This window comes from Babylonia areolata, chromosome 6 (assembly GCF_041734735.1).
Source record: "Babylonia areolata isolate BAREFJ2019XMU chromosome 6, ASM4173473v1, whole genome shotgun sequence".
In the NCBI taxonomy this organism is placed as follows: domain Eukaryota; kingdom Metazoa; phylum Mollusca; class Gastropoda; order Neogastropoda; family Buccinidae; genus Babylonia; species Babylonia areolata.
This window is the reverse complement of record NC_134881.1, coordinates 43,608,961-43,628,090: the sequence shown is the minus strand read 5'-3', so window position 1 is coordinate 43,628,090 and position 19,130 is coordinate 43,608,961. Positions and strand designations below refer to the sequence as shown.

General features: G+C 45.1%; 1 protein-coding gene across 4 annotated transcripts in view; it reads left to right on the top strand.

Annotated features, from left to right (window-relative positions):
* The window catches only part of LOC143283053 (protein kinase C-binding protein NELL1-like), a 273,814-nt gene that overhangs the window by 104,083 nt on the left and 150,601 nt on the right, over nt 1-19,130 (top strand). For all 4 annotated transcript variants that reach the window (XM_076589063.1, XM_076589065.1, XM_076589064.1 and 1 more), the window contains exons 5-9: nt 4,545-4,824; nt 8,744-8,816; nt 10,225-10,307; nt 11,490-11,621; nt 13,599-13,692. In XM_076589063.1, coding sequence (XP_076445178.1) covers nt 4,545-4,824; nt 8,744-8,816; nt 10,225-10,307; nt 11,490-11,621; nt 13,599-13,692 — 662 coding nt within the window. The remainder of the gene's footprint in view (nt 1-4,544; nt 4,825-8,743; nt 8,817-10,224; nt 10,308-11,489; nt 11,622-13,598; nt 13,693-19,130) is intronic.

The window sequence follows — 19,130 nt, the reverse complement described above, 5'->3', positions numbered from 1 at the left end:
ATACTATGATACAGTTGTTTCCTGATAAGTCGACCCCGTGGAGACCACAAAAAGATCGACTTATCCAAGGTATGGACAAGCTGTGCTTTTCTTGCAACGTCAACTTATACGATGTATGGACATATTAATCCTTTCCGGCAAAACGTTCGCATATCCAGTGTATAGAAAATCGGCCTAGACATTTGATTACTTTTTTTCATTAAGATGTAACAGATTTCACTAATTTCTGCATCTGTCTACGACAGCGCTCCACTGTCAACTGACTCCTTTAACCACGCAGAGTGTGTGTCTGTGTGCGTTTGTCTACCTCATGCCATACTGTGTTGAAACAGAGAGGGGGTGGGTTGCAGGACCGAAATAACACTTCCAATCGGTTCAAAGACAGAGGATGAAGGAGAGAGCAAAGGTGTCTCTGTCTTTTGGATACATGATAACCCTTTTTCTTTTCAAAGACCGATTATGAAGGAGAGAGAGAGAGACTAAAAGGTATCACACTGTTTGGTAAACATGATAGCTGTTCCTGTGTTTTAGACAACAGTAAAGGCGGCGGACTTTTCTGATAAAAATGATAGCTGGGCCTGCTTTGGACAACACCTCGTGACAAGCCCTGATACGGCCACCGTGGTCGGCTGTGCTGTGCAAGCCAAGCGCCTTGACTTGATTTGGACAGCACCTCAGATTAAGAGAGAGAAGAGACGTGTGTTTGTGTGTGTGTGTAGGTGTGTGTGTGGAGGGGGGGGGGTTGTGAGTGAGTGTGTGCGTGTGTATGCATGTGTGTGTGTGTGAGTGTGTGTGTGTGTGTACGCGCGCGTGCGCTCGCGTGTGTGTGTGTTGTGTTGTGTGATGGCGGTGTGTGGTGTCAGACCAGAGGAGCAGTATGAGTGTTCTTTTGGTCGCTGGCCAGGGCAGACAGAGACCGAGATACCTCTTGAGTCAGCGGCTGGTGTGATAAGTGATACAAACCAGTCTGTACGCAAACTGGTTGGGCAGATTGTGGCCCAGAAACGAGATTAATGTAGTTGTTGCGCCATAGTGGCGGAGATAAAGAAGCAGATAAACAAACGGACGAGGGTATTTGCGATTGGTGATATGAAGGAATTTGTCGGAGTCTTTATTTACGATCGTGTACTCTGTCTCTGTATGTGTCTGTCTGTCTGTCTCTCTCTGTCTCTCTCTGTGTCTCTCTCTCTCACTCTTTCTTTCTTTCTTTCTCCTCCCTCTCTGTCATTCTCTCTATTTTATCCCACATATAGCTGATTGCCTTTAAAGTTTGGGTGTTTTTTTTTAACGACATCGGTTTTGATGTGAGGAACATCACTCTCTCTCTCTCTCTCTCTCTCTCTCTCTCTCTCTCTCTCTCACTCACACACACACACACACACACACACACACACACACAAAGAGAGAGAGAGAGACACAGACAGAGAGTCACACACGTACGCATACGCACACTCACTCACTTACTCACACACGCACACACACTTTAAAACATACGTCAGCAGCTTCCAGCACAACACCTTCCACTTGTTTCTCTTCTATCTCCCTTCTTTCCTTCTTCCTTCCTTCCTTCGTCTACCGATGATGTCGATATTCCCAGTGCAGTGTGTGTGAGCGCGCTGGTTCGCATCACGGCTCAGCCGTCGATATTTTCTCCCCCCCTCCACTAGACCTTGAGTGGTGTTCTGGACGCTAGTCATTCGGATGAGACGATAAACGGAGGTCCCGTGTGCAGCATGCACTCAGCGCACGTAAAAGAACTCGCGGCAACAAAATGGTTGTCCCTGGCAAAATTCTGTAGAAAAATCCACTTCGATAGGAAAAATAAATAAAACTGCACGCAGGGAAAAAAAAAAGGGGGGGGGGCGCTGTAGTGTAGCGACGCGCTGTCCCTGGGGAGAGCAGCCCGAATTTCACACAGAGAAATCTGTTGTGATAAAAAGAAATACAAATACAAGTACAGAGTTCATGGAAATTCTGGTAAGTTATTGGATTTGAAAACGTAATTCTCCAGGACTGCAAGGCCATGGGATTATGACCGAAGCCAAGGAAAAGTCATGGAATTAAGAATAACGCCTTCAGAAAACACTAAAACTTGCTTGGATTGAAGAATGCAGAAAATATTGGTGGTTTTTTTTTTTGTTTTTTTTTTGTGTTTTTTTGGTTTTTTTTTGTTTTGTTGTTTTTTTGATAACTTGGACCATTATCACTGTATAGTGTCAGTGTAAGTGTAGTAGTTGGGTTTCATTCAAGATACTTTAAGGACAATACCTATTGTGTGCACAGAGGGCAAATTATATCATTTGTGATGTGAAACCAAGGCATGATTATAGTATTCGCTTTATCATTGTGTCTGTATGACTGCTTCACCATGAACTTGAAAAGTACATCAGTGTTGATAAGTTTTATCTTCCCAATTTGCTCATTCTGATAAGCAAAGAAATACATTTTTGTGAGGAAAATAGTTAATTTGTAGTCATGGACATTTCTAGAAATGGCAAGGAAAAGTTTCGGAAAAGCCCCAATTTGCTGATTTTGATACCAAAGAAACACATTTTTTGCGAGGAAAATGGTTAATTTGTGGTCGTGAACATTTCTGAAAATGGCAAGGAAAGGTATTGGAGAAGTCGCAGAAGTTTTTACCTGTAAAGGTGTATGGACCTCTGTGGACCAGGCAGTATCAGAGGGGTCGGTATTCCCGAAGCAGTGTGTGGCCACATTCCTGCCTGCCCCTGACTGGCAGTGCCAGTGAACCAGTGTCTGTAGGCAGTGTCAGTGAACCAGTGTCTGTAGGCAGTGCCAGTGAACCAGTGTCTGTAGGCAGTGCCAGTGAACCAGTGTCTGTAGGCAGTGTCAGTGAACCAGTGTCTGTAGGCAGTGCCAGTGAACCAGTGTCTGTAGGCAGTGAACCAGTGTCTGTAGGCAGTGCCAGTGAACCAGTGTCTGTAGGCAGTGCCAGTGAACCAGTGTCTGTAGGCAGTGCCAGTGAACCAGTGTCTGTAGGCAGTGTCAGTGAACCAGTGTCTGTAGGCAGTGAACCAGTGTCTGTAGGCAGTGTCAGTGAACCAGTGTCTGCACTTTCATTCTCCCCGGGGGGAGGGGAGGGGGAGAGGCGGGGTGGGGGTGGGGGGTTACCGCTGTGGGATCGTCAGACGTGATACCCAGCTTCGTTCGTCTTCATCAGTCCCTCACACACAGCGTTGTTCTGGAACTAATTGAGCGTGAAATAGCTCTGCCTGGTGGCTTGTCACCCCCTGCAGGGGGTCCTTCCGCCATGATGTCTTCCACACCCGGTTTGGGGGTTTTATTGTTGTTTGTTTGTTTTTCTTCTTCTTCTTTTTTTAGGACGAGTCTTGTTTTTCAGCATTGTTCTGGTATCCTTCATCAGGTTGGTAAACCACAATGGAGTCGACAGCTGCTGTTCTGTGGTGACTTAGAACCTCAAGGCCGCCACATTTTGTTCCGATTTCATTAGGCTGGAGAGAGACAGACAGACAGACAGACAGAAAGAAAGAGAGAGAGAGGGGGGGGACCACGAGGACCGCTTGTGGTGACAGCAGAATGCGGTTTGGGAAGTGAATGAACTAATGGAAGCAATTGGATGTCCGTGTTTCACACATTTAAACAAGTGATTTGTCTGCCCCGCTGTGGTGTTTAGAGGAGTTCTCTTGGTATTGCCAAAGCGAGCAGCATCAACAACAAAACAGCAGCAGCAACAACAACAAAAATAATGTAGTGCAAAGCTGCTTTGAAGCTTCATTTGGTTGGTGTGTGTGTCTGTTTGTGTGCGTGCACGTGTGTGTATGAATATCTTTGTGTCATGGGCCACGCATATTTTGTTCACACGCCATTGCTGCACGTGTGTGTATTCGTCTCATGGGTGACGCACATGTTTTGTTCACACCACAGTGCGTGCACGTGTGTATAATATATTTCTTTCAAAGGCGACGCATATTTTGTTCACGCCCGGTGCTGCACGTGTGTGTATAAATATATTTGTGTCAAGGGCAAGCATATTTTGTTCAAACTCCACTGAGTGCTGCACGTGGGTGTGTAATATTTGTGTCGTGGGCAACGTATATTTTGTACACATCCAGTGCGTGCTGCATGTATGTGTATTATATTTCTGTCATGGGTCCAACACTCAGCTCATAGCACAGATTGACGTAAGTTTACAGTTGGGCCAACAGTAAAGTGAGAGCTGTATTATCAATGGTTTCTCTGTCGCAATGGGAAATAATTCACAGCTTAGTCTTTTGTGAAGGACTATGACTCTCGAACTAGAAGGCAAAATTGCACTGGCTCTTAGTGCTACAGCCTTGGGGGCTAGTTGGCCTTTGGGAACCATCCCCAACGCCGACTGTCCTAAAACCCTCTTGGTCGAGAGAGTGGGGGTGTAACTTGGGCAAGATACTCTCCTGTATAATCCTCGCCGGGACGGCAGTTGTCTCCTCTGTTGTTCTGATGGTCATGGTCGAACACGACTGACTGTCGTACAAGGGCGACGCATAGTTTTGTTCACACACCGTGCTGCACGTGTGTCGCAGGTATTTCGAAGTGGAGAGCAGCGGGCGGCGGGACGAGGTTCGCTTCCACTACACCCACGACCAACAGGCCCGTGTCGAGACATTCCCTTACCATCTGGCAGACGGGCGCTGGCACAGACTGGCCTTGACCTTGAGCGGCTCCCAGGTGACCCTGTCCATCAACTGCAGCGTCATCTACTCCCGCGTGATGCGGGACTCTGTGGACCGGACCTTCCCCGCCGACCACCAGCCCCTGTCGCTGTTCGTCGGCCAGAGGAACGGGCAGCACGCGCTCTTCAGGGTCAGTGCTGGTTTTGTTTGTGTGTGTGTGTGTGTGTGTGTGTGTGTGTGTGTGTGTGTGTGTGTGTGTGAGTGACATCTTGTTATCAGACAATCTGCTTTGCAGTGTCCTTTTTTGTGTTTCATAACTCTTGTTGATTCAGTGGTTCTCAAGAGTCACAAATCTTGTCTTGTTCTGAATGGTAAAATAAATAAATGAATAAACAGAATAAACAGATAACAGCAATTCTTGATTCAATGGCCCCAGACAGCAAGCCAGGAACAGGGAAGACGTACAGGAAAAAGCATGTGACGATACCCCCTCTTGTTTTGTTTTTTCTCTTAAAAATTTTTTTTTTTTAATTTTTAAAAAAGGCGGGTGATTATGATTGCTAACCACATTGCACACGTGAACTGAATAGAAACAAGTTAAAATACAAGTTTAAAAAGCACGTGACGACGTGTCCCGCTCCGTCGTGATGTCACCAGTGTCTGAGTGATGACCTGACAGACAGACAGACACGACAGTCTCCCTCCACCCCGAATACCTAACCCCCACCCCCCAACCCCGCCCACCTATAAAGTACATGCAGCAAAAAGCGTGTGACCTCGTGATGTCACCAGTGTCTGAGCGATGACCTGAAAGACGAACACATGACAGTCTCCTTCCACCCCGAATCCCCCACCCCGAATCCCCCACCCATGAAAGACATGCAGCGAAACGCTTTTTACGATGTGTCTCGCTACGTTATGATGTCACCAGTGTCTGAGAGATGACTTGACACAAACACACGACACTCTCCCTCCACCCTGAACCCACCCACCCATGAAAGAAAGCAGCAAAAAGCTTGTCACGATGTGTCTCGCTACGTTATGTCATCAGTGTCTGAGAGATGACTTGACACAAACACATGACACTCTCCCTCCACCCTGAACCCACCCACCCATGAAAGAAAGCAGCAAAAAGCTTGTCACGATGTGTCTCGCTCCGTTATGATGTCACCAGTGTCTGAGCGATGACCTGAGCGACATGCACATGGCTGTCTCCCCCACCCCCCCCTACCCCCATCCCCACTAACGACTGAAAGTGACCCGAGCGGAACACAGAACTGGATCAGCACACGCACAAAACACACATGGAGGCCGGAATGCTGACAGAAAAGATGCGACAGCTGTCGATGTTGGATGTTATCTTCACCTGTATAAACCGAGGCATTTCTTTCTGGTGGTGGCAGTTTTGTTTGTTTGTTTTTTGTTTTGTTTTTGATGATGTTGTTTTAACTCGCTAAATATAGACTGGGAAAGAGGGGTTGGTGGGGGGTCTATATTCTCGCGCGCGCGCGTGTGTGTGTGTGTGTGCGTGTGTGCGAAAGAGAGGTAGAGAGAGAGAGAGAGAGAGATTTTGTTGTTTCTGTTTCTGGGTGTGTTTGCGCACTCATGCGGGTATGCTCCCACTGGAGTACCTGCGTGTGAGGGAAAAGTCGACATAATTGCGAGACAGGAGATTTTTGTTTGTTTTTGTTTTTTTTTTTGCTCACACTCCCTTACCATCCACACACACCCACCCACCCACCCACCGCCGCAACCCTTAAGTTAAAGAAACAGGGTAGTACATGTTAAAGCAGCTGTTGAAAGGAGTGGGTAATGCTCTAATTGTTGCTCTTCTGGCGGGTCTGTGTGGAGGCAAGGCAGAAGACTTGACGCGCTGATGTATGTTTGAAGGCTGCGTGTTGTTGCTGTCTTCCCTGTGCTCTCTGTACGACCTGTCTGTCTGCTGGTGGCTGGTGTCGGCACGAGGTCACTGCTGGGCGCTGTGTGTGTGTGTGTGTGTGTGTGTGTGTGTGTGTGTGTGTGCAAAAGTGTGTTTATTCGTCTGCACTTGTGTGTGTGTGTTTGTGTGTGTGTGTGCGTTTGTGTGTGTGCAAAAGTATGTGTATTTGTCTGCACTTTTGTGTATGTGTTTGTGTGTGTGTGTGTGCGTTTGTGTGTGTGCAAAAGTATGTGTATTTGTCTGCACTTCTGTGTGTGTGTGTCTGTCCTGTCTGTCTGTGCAAAAGTATGTTTATTCGTCTGCACTTGTGTGTGTGTGTGTGTGTGTGTGTGTGTGTGTGTGTGTGTGTGTGTGTGTGTGCAAAAGTATGTTTACTTGTCTGCACTTGTGTGTGTGTGTGCAAACGTGTGTTTGTGTCTCTCAGTGTGTGTGTGTGTGTGCGTGCGTGCGTGCGTGTGTGTGTGCAAGCATGTATTTGTGTCCACATGTGTGTGTGTGTGTGTGTGTGCATGTGTGTGCGCGCGCACGCGTGCTTATGTGTCTGAGTTTACACAAGTATGTGCGTGGGAGGGTGTCTGAGTTTGGAACAGACAACCGGAAAATGTACAGACGCCGGTGATTTAAAGTTTAACGAAGATAACTTATTTTCGGAAGTTAATTTATTTTCAGCCATAATATGCGTGAATCCGATATGGAGAGAGGGGGAAGGCGGTGTGGGAAAACACACACACACACACACACACACACACACACACGCGCGCGCGCGCGCACAAAAAACGCGTTAGTTTAGAGGAAAATCTGATACTGGCTGTTATGACATGCTGCGTGCGTGTGGTCACACAACGTTCCGAAAGACACACCGAAAGAGCATCAAAAACTAATAATAATAATAATGATGATAGGAATTGTTATGATGATGATGATGATTGTTGTTGTTCTTTTTTTTTTCTTTTCATTATTATTATTATTGTTGTTGTTGTTGTTTGTGTTGTTTTTTTTAATTATTGTTATTATTATTACTGTTGTTGATGTTGTTATTATTATTATTATTATAAACGAAATGGAGGAAGGAATGAAGTTAAGCTTCAGCTTCATCAGAGAGACGTTATAGCGTACGGACTCACCCGTGCACGTTACACCAGGAGGTCTTGAATATAAAGGAATAAGAAAAATAAATAAATAAATAAATAAATAAAAAACCCACAAAATAACAAACAAACAACAACAAAAAGAACCTGGCGGGGTGGCACGCGGAAAACACGACCGACCCATTCCTACACCTTCATTGTCAGTCCCAGTGTGCAGCAGATCATGCCTCGACAGTCTTGGCTGGTCTGGAGTCTGTCCTTCTTCCCGAGGGCTGCCATTGCTCAACACCTCTCGACAGTCTCGTTTGCCTGCTAGGTTATTGTTGTTGCGTTGTGCTGCATTACTTATACAGTTTGTTTGTCACAACAAAACTTCCCTTCGCGAAATTCGGGTCGCTGCCCCCCTGGGGAGATCGCGTCGCTGCAGTGTAAGGTGGCCCTTACATTTTGGTTGGTTGATTTATTTATCTGTTTATTTATTTATTTATTTATTTATTTATTTATTTATTTATTCATGTATTTAATCTAATTATTTATTTATTTATTCATTTACTTATCTATTTATTTATTTATTCTTCTGTTTATTTTTTTTTTTTACTTATTTATTCGTTTATTTATTTATTTTTATTTATCTGTTCATTCATTTATTTGATTTCTGTTTCTTTTCTGTCTTTTTTTTTCTATCAAAGTTGGGTTTTTTCTGCAGAATTTTGCACAGGGACAGCCCCGTTTCTTACCGTGGGTTCTTTTCGTGTGTGTTAAGTTTGTGCTGCACACGGGATCTTGGTTTGTCATCGGATCTTAGTGAATGACTAGCACCCAGACCACCAGGTCTCCTGGAGGGGTGGTGGTGAAAGTGTTGCTTTTTGTTACTTACGAGTGTGTCGCATCAGCGTTGTTTTCTGAATGTACGTTGTCAACTGTAACCGGTAATTCATTTGTACGTTGAGTTTGTGTACTCGTAGAAGTTGCAAAAGTGATGAGAGGGAGAGAGAGTGAGAGGGGAGGGAGGCAGAGATTGAAGGCCTTGATCATGATGATGGTTATGACGATGCTTTGTGTGTGTGTGTGTGTGTGTGCAGGGGGCCCTACAAGACGTGAAAATAGTCACACAGTCCCACGGGTACTTGTTACAGTGCCCGCAGCAAGATGCAGGTACTTGATGATGTCATTTCTCTTCTTTATCACTACTACACCGGGTGCCATCACGCTGATATTCGGAAACACACACACACACACACACACACACACAGCGTGCTTTCCACAATTTTCATCGACAGCTATACCTCGTTCATAATCCTGTTCAACTGTCCCAACAGAACGTCATAAACGCATTTCACGTGCAAAAACACTTTCCGTTCACATTCTGCACAACAAGAGGACGTTACATGTGAAACAGCAGATTGTGTGTGTTGTATAATTTGTGTTATTTTGTATTATTAATATATATATATATATATATAAATCAAATAAGCTTAGAGCTTGCTTGTACTTGAATTATAGCGCTATATAGAATATTATTGTTGTAGTAGTAGTAGTATATGTACGAATTGAACGACACGATACAAATAGTAACTCGAATTCAAACAGCAGATTTTTAATGTAAAAATGACAAAAATAAGAACAGAAAAGGTTAAACTGAGTCAATAATGTGTATTCGTATGTCAAACAGGTACGTGCGTGGCATGCTGTAATGATTGTGTGGTGTGTGAAGGTTGAGGGTAGGGGAAATTAAGCAGTGAACGATGACTGTTGAGGGTAGGGGAAATTAAGCAGTGAACGATGACTGTTCAGGTAAGGAATGGTATATCAGTGATCAGTGTTCTATAGTAGGGGAAGGTAGAGCAGTGACAGATGACTGTTGAGGGTAGGGGAAGGTAGAGCAGTGACAGATGACTGTTGAGGGTAGGGGAAGGTAGAGCAGTGACAGATGACTGTTGAGGGTTGGGGAGGGTAGAGCAGTGACAGATGACTGTTGAGGGTTGGGGAGGGTAGAGCAGTGACAGATGACTGTTGAGGGTATGGGAAATTAAGCAGTGAACGATGACTGTTGAGGGTATGGGAAATTAAGCAGTGAACGATGACTGTTGAGGGTTGGGGAAGGTAGAGCAGTGACAGATGACTGTTGAGGGTAGGGGAAGGTAGAGCAGTGACAGATGACTGTTGAGGGTAGGGGAAGGTAGAGCAGTGAACGATGACTGTTGAGGGTTGGGGAAGGTAGAGCAGTGACAGATGACTGTTGAGGGTAGGGGAAGGTAGAGCAATGACAGATGACCGTTGAGGGAAGGTGAAGGTAGAGCAGTGACAGATGACCGTTGAGGGAAGGTGAAGGTAGGTTGACAGGACAGAGTTGACCAGCGTCACACAAACAAAAGAGAGAAACGGCAGGGCACGTATGTCCGTGAAATGTTCCCAGCGCTGCAGTTTAGCATGGGCAAAGTGGAATCATATAAAAGGATATGACACACACATGGCACCATCACTGACCTCCACATTTCACATACCGGATGCATGGTGTTTACCGTGGTACCCTTTGACCGATGTTTGTGACGACGTGTTTCAGAGTGTCCAACATGTGCCCAGTACGAGGCGTTGGAAAAGCAAGTTCAACAGATACATAAGCTTTATCAAAATATATCTGAAAAGGTACGTATCTCTTGAAATTAAGCTGATCTTCCTCTCTCTCTCTCCTCTCCCACTCACTCATGGATAATTGAAACGATGTTTATTATGGACTGATTAAACAAGACTGGTTAAAAACAACAACAACAACAACAGCAAAAACCTGATAGTGATCAAGGGTGACCAACCTTTCGTTAAATCGTTAACGCAGACAGAACAACAATAACAACAACAACAACAAAACAACCTGATAGTGATCAAAGGTGACCAACCTTTCGTTAAATCGTTAACGCAGACAGAACAACAACAACAACAACAAAAACCTGATAGTGATCAAGGGTGACCAACCTTTCGTTAAATCGTTAACGCAGACAGAACAACAATAACAACAACAACAAAAAAACAACCTGATAGTGATCAAGGGTGACCAACCTTTCGTTAAATCGTTAACGCAGACAGAACAACAACAACAACAACAACAAAAAACAACCTGATAGTGATCAAGGGTGACCAACCTTTCGTTAAATCGTTAACGCAGACAGAACAACAACAACAACAACAAAAAACCTGATAGTGATCAAGGGTGACCAACCTTTCGTTAAATCGTTAACGCAGACAGAACAACAACAACAACAACAAAAACAACAACCTGATAGTGATCAAGGGTGACCAACCTTTCGTTAAATCGTTAACGCAGACAGAACAACAATAACAACAAAAAAGAAACAAAAAAAGGAGTAAGCAAAACAACACAGTGCAAAACCAGTACCAGCAGATCTGACAGTTCGCTACTTCAGATCCAATACTCACTCAGATTATTCAAGTTTGATATGAACGAGCTGAAAGTCAGCAAACACGAAAGTGTACAGTCTGTGGTGGAAACTAGGACAAAATATGTGTTCTGGCAATCTGCCCACCTTATTTGACTGAAAAAACAACAAGGACCAAATCAGTGACTTCCTCTTCCTGTTCCACTTCCTCCTTCCACTTCCTCCTTCCGCTCCACCGTTTTCAGTTCATTAGTTGGGGTTGTTTCCTTCACCAAAACAACAAATAAGGAACAAGAAAAAAAAAACAATTAACAAACAAAACAACAAACAAACAAACAAACAAATATTATAGATACCAACAGTTGTCCTTCCTCCTGACCCTGTGTCCATGACGACAGACTCCGTCTCACCCTGACGTCACGGTGTGCATGTGCAGCTGCTGAAGGCGGAGGAGAAGATCTCTCAGCTGGAGCAGTGCCAGTGTTTACAGAGCTGCCATGACAACGGCACGGTGCGGACGGAGGGGGAGGTGTGGGAGAGGGACAAGTGCTCCGTCTGCCGGTGTCGGGTACGTCACGTGACTGAAGCTTCTTTTCTGATTGGTTTCCTTTGTCAACAGGTCTTCTTTCTCATTGGTTCCCCCCATTGCTTGCAGACATCTGATTTCTAATTGTTTTTTGGGTTTTTTTATCAGCACAGCCTTCTTTCTGATTGTTTTGCTTTTTACTTGCATCGTTCTGTCTGATTGGTCCCTGTCAGTTGCAGTCGTCTTTTTGATTGGTTCTTTTCAGTGTAGCCTTCTTTCTGATTGGCTTTCTTTACTTGCATCCTTCTCTTTGATTGGTTCCCTGTCACTTGCAGCCTTCTTTCTGATTGGTTCTTTTCAGTCCAGCCTTCTTTCAGATTGGTTTTATTTTTACTTGCATCCTTCTCTCTGATTGGTTCCTGTCACTTTCAGCTTTCTTTCTGATTTGTTCCCTTCACTTGCATCCTTTTTGATTGGTTCCTGTATATTTCAGTCTTGGTGTTTCTGTAGGTTCGGCAAGTCTGGCATGTTTTTTTGTGTGTGGCAACCGATTCATTTCTTGGATTAGTTGTATAAAGTTACTGCTTGATTGATTCATTTCATATCATGGCTTGCCTATAGGTTTGTCTGTGGGTATGCCAGTATTCTTCTAAAATAAATCTACAGGATTACATCTCTCTCTCTCTCCCTCTCTGTCTCTCTCTGTCTCTCTCTGTCTCTCTCTCTCTCTCTCTCTCTCTCTCTCTCTTCTCTCTTTCCAGCAATCTGAGCATCAAAACGTGAAACCTCCACCGCCAGTGGGGTATTGACAATGATGATAACCATGGTGAAAGCAGAGTGGAATGTTTTAAGAGTGAAAGTCCACCAGCAGGATATCATTAATATGACATACGTGGATGGTGATCCTACTGATGATGGTCTTGATAAATTTTTGATGATGATGACCATGAAGTTGATGATGATGATCGTGATGTTGATGGTGATAATGATGATGTATATGGTTATAACATCAGCACAGACTGGTCCACTGGCAGAATGTAAAATGATACAGATGGATGATGACAATGATGATGATGACATTGGTGATGTTAATGATGACGACGATGTATAGATAACTGCACAGTGGAATGTCGTGACGTGAACTATGCACCAGGCTAATGTAAAATGATATACATAAATTATGGTAATGATAATGACATGATAATGATAACGACAATGATGATATAAACAGCGACGAAAATGATTATGATAACGATGACGATGTTTACAGAAGGGCACAGTGGAGTGTTGGAACGTGAACTATCCACCATCATGATGGTGATGATGATGATAATAACAATGATGACTACGATGATGGTGATAACGATGATAATGACAGTGATGACGACGATAATGGTGATAACGATGATAATGACAATGATGACGACGATGATGGTGATGATAATGATAATGATGACGACGATGATGGTGATAACGATGATAATGACGATGATGGTGAGGATGATGATAATGACAAGGATGACGACGATGATGGTGATGATGATGATAATGACAGTGATGACGACGATGATGGTGATAACGTTGACGATGTTTACAGAACGGCACAGTGGAGTGTGGTGACGTGAACTATCCACCATCATGATGGTGATGATGATAATGACAATGATGACGACGATGATGGTGATGATCATGATAATGACAGTGATGACGACGATGATGGTGAAGATGATGACGATGTTTACAGAACGGTACTGTGGAGTGTGGTGACGTGAACTATCCGCCATCATGATGGTGATAATGGTCATGATGATGATAATGACAATGATGACGACGATGATGATAACGTAACGATGTTAACAGAGCGGCACAGTGGAGTGTGGTGACGTGAACTTTCCACCATGATGATGATGATGATGATAATGACAGTGATGATGTTAATGATGACGACGATGATGGTGATGATGATGATAATGACAGTGATGACGACGATGATGGTGATGATGATGACGATGTTTGCAGAACGGCACAGTGGAGTGTCGGAACGTGGAGTGTCCGCCGGCAGAATGTAAAAACCCAGTGTACAGAGATGGAGAGTGCTGCCCTGTCTGTCTCAGTGAGTATCCGCCTCCTCCCTCACTCTGTGTCTGTGTGCCTCCCCCCTCTCTCTCTCTTTCTCTCTGTCTCTCTCTCTCTCTCTCTCTCTCTCTCTCTCTCTGGGTTTGTCTGTCTATATATCTCTGTGTCCCAGCTTGTCTTTATCTGTCTGTCTGTTTTCCTTTTGTTTTCTCCCTCTCTCTCATATTTTTTTTTTTTTTGATCTCTCTGTCTCTCCATCCCTTCCTTTTGTCTCTCCGTATCTCTCTGTATCCCTCTCTGTGTCTGTCTGTCTCTGTCTCTCTCTCTCTCTCTCTCACACACACACACACTCTCTCTCTCTTGTCTGTCTCTTTCTCTCTGTCTCTGTCTCTCTCTGTCTCTGTTTGTGAGTGCACATGAACTTGTGTTGTCTCATCGGTTTTGCAACATCGTTTTCTTTCGTTCTTTTTCGTTCGTTTATTTTTTTTTTTTTTTTTTTTTGGTCGGGGGCGGGGGCGGAGGGGGGTGTGATTGATTTTTCATTTTGCTACATCGTCTATGTGGTTTCTACAGTGTTGTTTGTGTTCTCATTTCAAGAACTCGTGTTTGTGTAGTAAGACTTCCATTTCACCCCCTTGCGTATAGCTGCTCGCTTCTTGTTGTTTTGGTTGTTTTTTGTTGTTGTTGTTGTTGTTGTTTTCAAACCGCCGAAGGGGTTCCAGTTACAGATTACCCGGTTTAAAAACCTCCATCTAAATGCATGTTTGGCCATTTGTCAGAGGAATTAAGACAGAAAAAAAAGCAGCCAAACATAAAGCTTTGGTTTAACTCCACGAATGGAATGAAAGGGGGGGGGGGGGACACAAAGGCTGTGAGGTCAAGGCCGTTCGAGCTGGAGGTTACGCGAGGCTGACTGGGTGGTGTGTGTGTGGGTGGGAGGATTGGGGGGGGGGTGAAGGTCGGGGGACGAAGGAGGGTCAGAGAGGAGAAGAGAGGAAGGGAGAGCAGAAGGAGGAGAGTGGAGAGGAAGAGGCAGAGAGGATGTAAAGGTGCAATAAAAGGAAATCCTCGTCAGCTGAGCTTGAAGACACGGACGTGGTGGTGGTGGTGGCCTGGCGAGACGAGATTCACAACTGCTAGGGTCAAGGCCGTTGGGGAGAGGAGAGGGACTGGGGAAGTCGGGGCAGAGGATGGGGTGCGGGAGGGGGCGGGGGGGAACGAAGAACCAGTGAACCCCAAAGGGAAAGAAAACAGGAAAGGAAAGGAAGAAGAAAAAACAAATCACTCACGCAAGCACGCATACACACGCACACACACACGCACACGAACGCACACACACACACACACGCACACGAACGCACACACACACGCACGCACACACACACACGCACACACAGCTATGACTGTGTCACTAAGAACCCGAGGGCTGCAAGGAGAGAGAGAGAGTTGTGCCATTGAACTCGAGGAAGGGGAGAAGGGAGAAGAAAGTGGGGGTTGTAGGGGGTGGAGGAGGATGAGTGGGATGGCACTGAAGTGGAGGAGAGGCTGTTCTGGCGTTTTACTGCCTCCTTCCCCTGCACTACCTCCCTCCCTCCATCCCTCCCGGTACTGCCACTATCATTTCCTTCCGCCTCCCCCCCCCCTCCCGCCCCTCCCCCCCGATGGTGTGGTTCTGAAAACATCCCAGTCTTGCCTTATTCACCGCGCACTGCTTGTCCCTCGCCCCCCCTCCTACCCCACTCCTCAAACACACACATACACACCCACACACACGCACGCACGCACACATACACATAATATATATAGATATATATTGCCTCTGCCTACGCCTCCCCCTCCTCCCGTCAGGTCAACACACACACACACACACACACACAGAGGGGGGTAAATGTGCGGCCCTCTCTTTCTTCAGGATGTTTTTTTTTTTCTCCTGCTGCTTCCGTCTTCTGTTTGAAGTGGTCCTGAAGGCCAGTGTGTTCGACAGACAAAGAGCGAAAAGCCCCCCTTCCTCCCCCCCCCCTCACCCCCCCATTTCCACCCCCAACCCCCATAACACGTGAAACCCGTCCCTCATGCAGCTTTGATGAGCCGTGGTTGGCTATCAGCGGCGGTAAAGAGTCAACAAAAAGTTAGTGCCTGGGTCAGGTGCCGTCAGTCAGTCAGTCACTGGCCGCTGGCTATAGCTAATATATATATATATATATATATACTGGCCGCCCTCCGCGTGTGTGGGTTGCGAGGGAGGGGGAGGGGGGTACGGGGGGGGGGGTTGGTGGTTACAGTGTGTGTGAGTGACCGCGCGGCCAGCCCCTGCCTGTCCATTCACACCACCGCCCCCCTTCTCCTCCACCTTTCCCCTCCTCGTTCTTCCTTCTTCCACCTCTTTAGTTATGAGTCCACATCCTCCAACCCCCCCCCCCCCGCCCCCCCCACCACCACCACACACACACACACACACACACACACTCCTTCCACCCGTTGATTGGTGGCCTGGTGGTAAATGCGTCTGACTGGGAAGCGAGTGTGTCCACTGGTTCGAGTCCAAATTACATACCTTTTTTTTTGTTTTGTTTTTTGCTCCACATCCACGTCTTATGGAAGTAGAGTCGCGCATAGCCGGAAAGTTAGACAACCCACGGCGCAACAACAGAGGGTTGTCCCTTGTGAATTGCTGTGGAAGAATCCACTTTGATAGCGATACAAACGCACTCCGAGTCGCAGCCAGAAAAGTAGAAGAAGAAGAAGAAGAGAGAGAGAGAGAGAGAGAGAAAGACTGGCGCTGTGCTGTGGCGACGCGAGCTTCCTCGGTAGATTTGTCCGAATTTCACTTTGTAATGTTTTGTGGTAAAAAGTTATACATTTCATTGCAATGGAATACTATATGATACAACATAACGCAATACAAAAAACACAATACAGAACAATACAATACAATACAACTCAACACAACATAGTGCAACACAACGCAACACAACACAACACAACACAACAATACAATACAATACAATACAATACAATACAATACAATGCAATACAATACAATACAATACAATACAATACATGTCCTTGTTTCGAAACTTATGATGTGACTCTTCAGGGAAAAGATGGATTTTAACACATTGAAGCAACTCCTCAAGCATTTATCAAGAGGCTTACTTCTTTCCTCAGTGCGCTGTGCATTCACACAGGCGATGTGTGGATTGGTTTCATAGGTAAGTTTTTTTTCTGCTCACTTAGGCTTCTTCGCCGCTTGCCGTTGCTGAGAGAATGCCAACGTTAGAGTTTATCTCCCACCCTCCCTTCCCCGACACCACCACCCCTACCCCTACCCCCAGCTTCCTCTCTTCCCCCCCCCCCACCCACACACACTCAGACACACACACACACACACACACACACACACACACACACACACACACACACACACTGACAACCGAATGTTAATACATCATGACTCACTTTGTGCAGATATTTGAGTCAGCAGAGGGAGGGGTTTTTTTGTTTGTTTTGTTTTTCTTTTTTGGGGGGGTGGGGGGTGGGGGGTTCAGAATGGTTTATCTCCAATAAGCCCAGGGTGTTTTGCGAAACATACACAACATTTTACAGTGACACAACACACACAGAGAAGCAAACATGCATAGCCGTGCATCAAGAACACCCCTCCCCCCCCTCGGTCCCCCCTCCTCACACACACACACGCTCAATCTCTCTCTCTCTCTCTCTCTCTCTCTCTCTCTCTCTCTATCTATCTATCTAGCTATATATAATTGTATATATATATATATTATATAGATATATATAATTGTATATTATATATATATATATATCATCCTTTCTCTCTCTCTCTCTCTCTCTCTCTCTCTCTCACACACACACACACACACACACACACACACACACACACACACGGATATACAAAGCAGCAGTAACACGAAGAAACAGAGAATGACGACCTCAGCAGACAAATGGAATAATAGACAAAATCAACAACAGCAGCAGCCAAAAAAAAAAAAAAAAAAGAGAGAGAAAACAAAGCAGAGGCAACAACCAAAACAAACACGCCATCAGACAGCAACAAGGGCCGCCACTGAATCACAAACGGATCAACAGACACCAACAAGAACGATCAGATTGACGGACAAACAGGAATAAAAATGTCACACGAGAGCACTTCAGTTTAAAGCCCATGCGGTAGAGTCAGCCATGATCGATCAGAAAAATCTTCAAACTAAATCACTGGATTCCTCCCAGCTTAGCAGACATGACGACGGGCGCAACAGCCGAATGGTTAAAGCGTTGAACTTTCAATCTGAGGAACCGGGGTTCGAATCTCGGTGACGACACCTGGTGGGTAAAGGATGGAGATTTTTACAATCTCGCAGGTCAACATATGTGCAGACCTGCTAGTGCCTGAACCCCCTTCGTGTGTATACGCAAGCAGAAGATCAAATACGCACGTTAAAGATCCTGTAATTCATGTCAGCGTTCGGTGGGTTATGGAAACAAAAACATACCCAGCATGCACACCCCCGAAAGTGGAGTATGGCTGCCTACATGGCGGGTTAAAAACGGTCATACACGTAAAACCCCACTCGCGTATATACGAGTGAACGTGGGAGTTGCAGCCCGCGAACGCAGAAGAAGAAGCAGACATGACATATCAGCGCCACCGATGTGGGGGAGGGGCAGTGATAGAAGGCTGGACAGAAGGGGACCCATTGACATGCTGTGTGCACTGAGGGTCGTTTGTTTCCCTGCAATTCATCGTCGAATTATTATTCAAGATAAAAGAAAATTACACGTTCGATGTATGTATTCGAGCATGATGATACCTAGGCCCATCATACAACTGTGATTGTTTATTGCTCACTATGATAAATGATTACGATGTTATCGCACACCCTGACTGATATACTGTCGAGAACAGTTTTGAAAAAAAAAGAATATATATATATATATTCATATATGCGTATGTGTGTTGTGTGTATGCGTGTACGTGTGCGTGCGCACGTGTGTGTGTGTGTGTGTGTGTGTGTGTGTGTGTGTGTAGACTAGCACACTCCCAAGGATTTTCCACTCAGCTTCGAGTGATTTGTTGATATTGATTTTCCCCGCTAGCTTTTCTCTTTACTGTCCACGTTTATTGAGTTTCTCAGAAAATGGATGCTCCCTTTTCTTACTTTCTTTCTTTCCTTTTTGCTTGCTTTATTCAACAGTGTATTTTATATCTATCATGCGCATCAAATCTCATCTCCTAAACGCCAGAACAAAGTGGACAAGAACTGTCGATGTTAATGATAACAATGATAACAATAATAACAATGATAACAATACTTTCGATGCTCTTGTGTTGATGATGATGATGATATGATAATAATAATAATAATAATAATAATGATACTACTTCTAATGATAATAACATATAACACAATCATATAGTACTCTATCCAGAAAACTGCCCCAGGTGCTTTACAG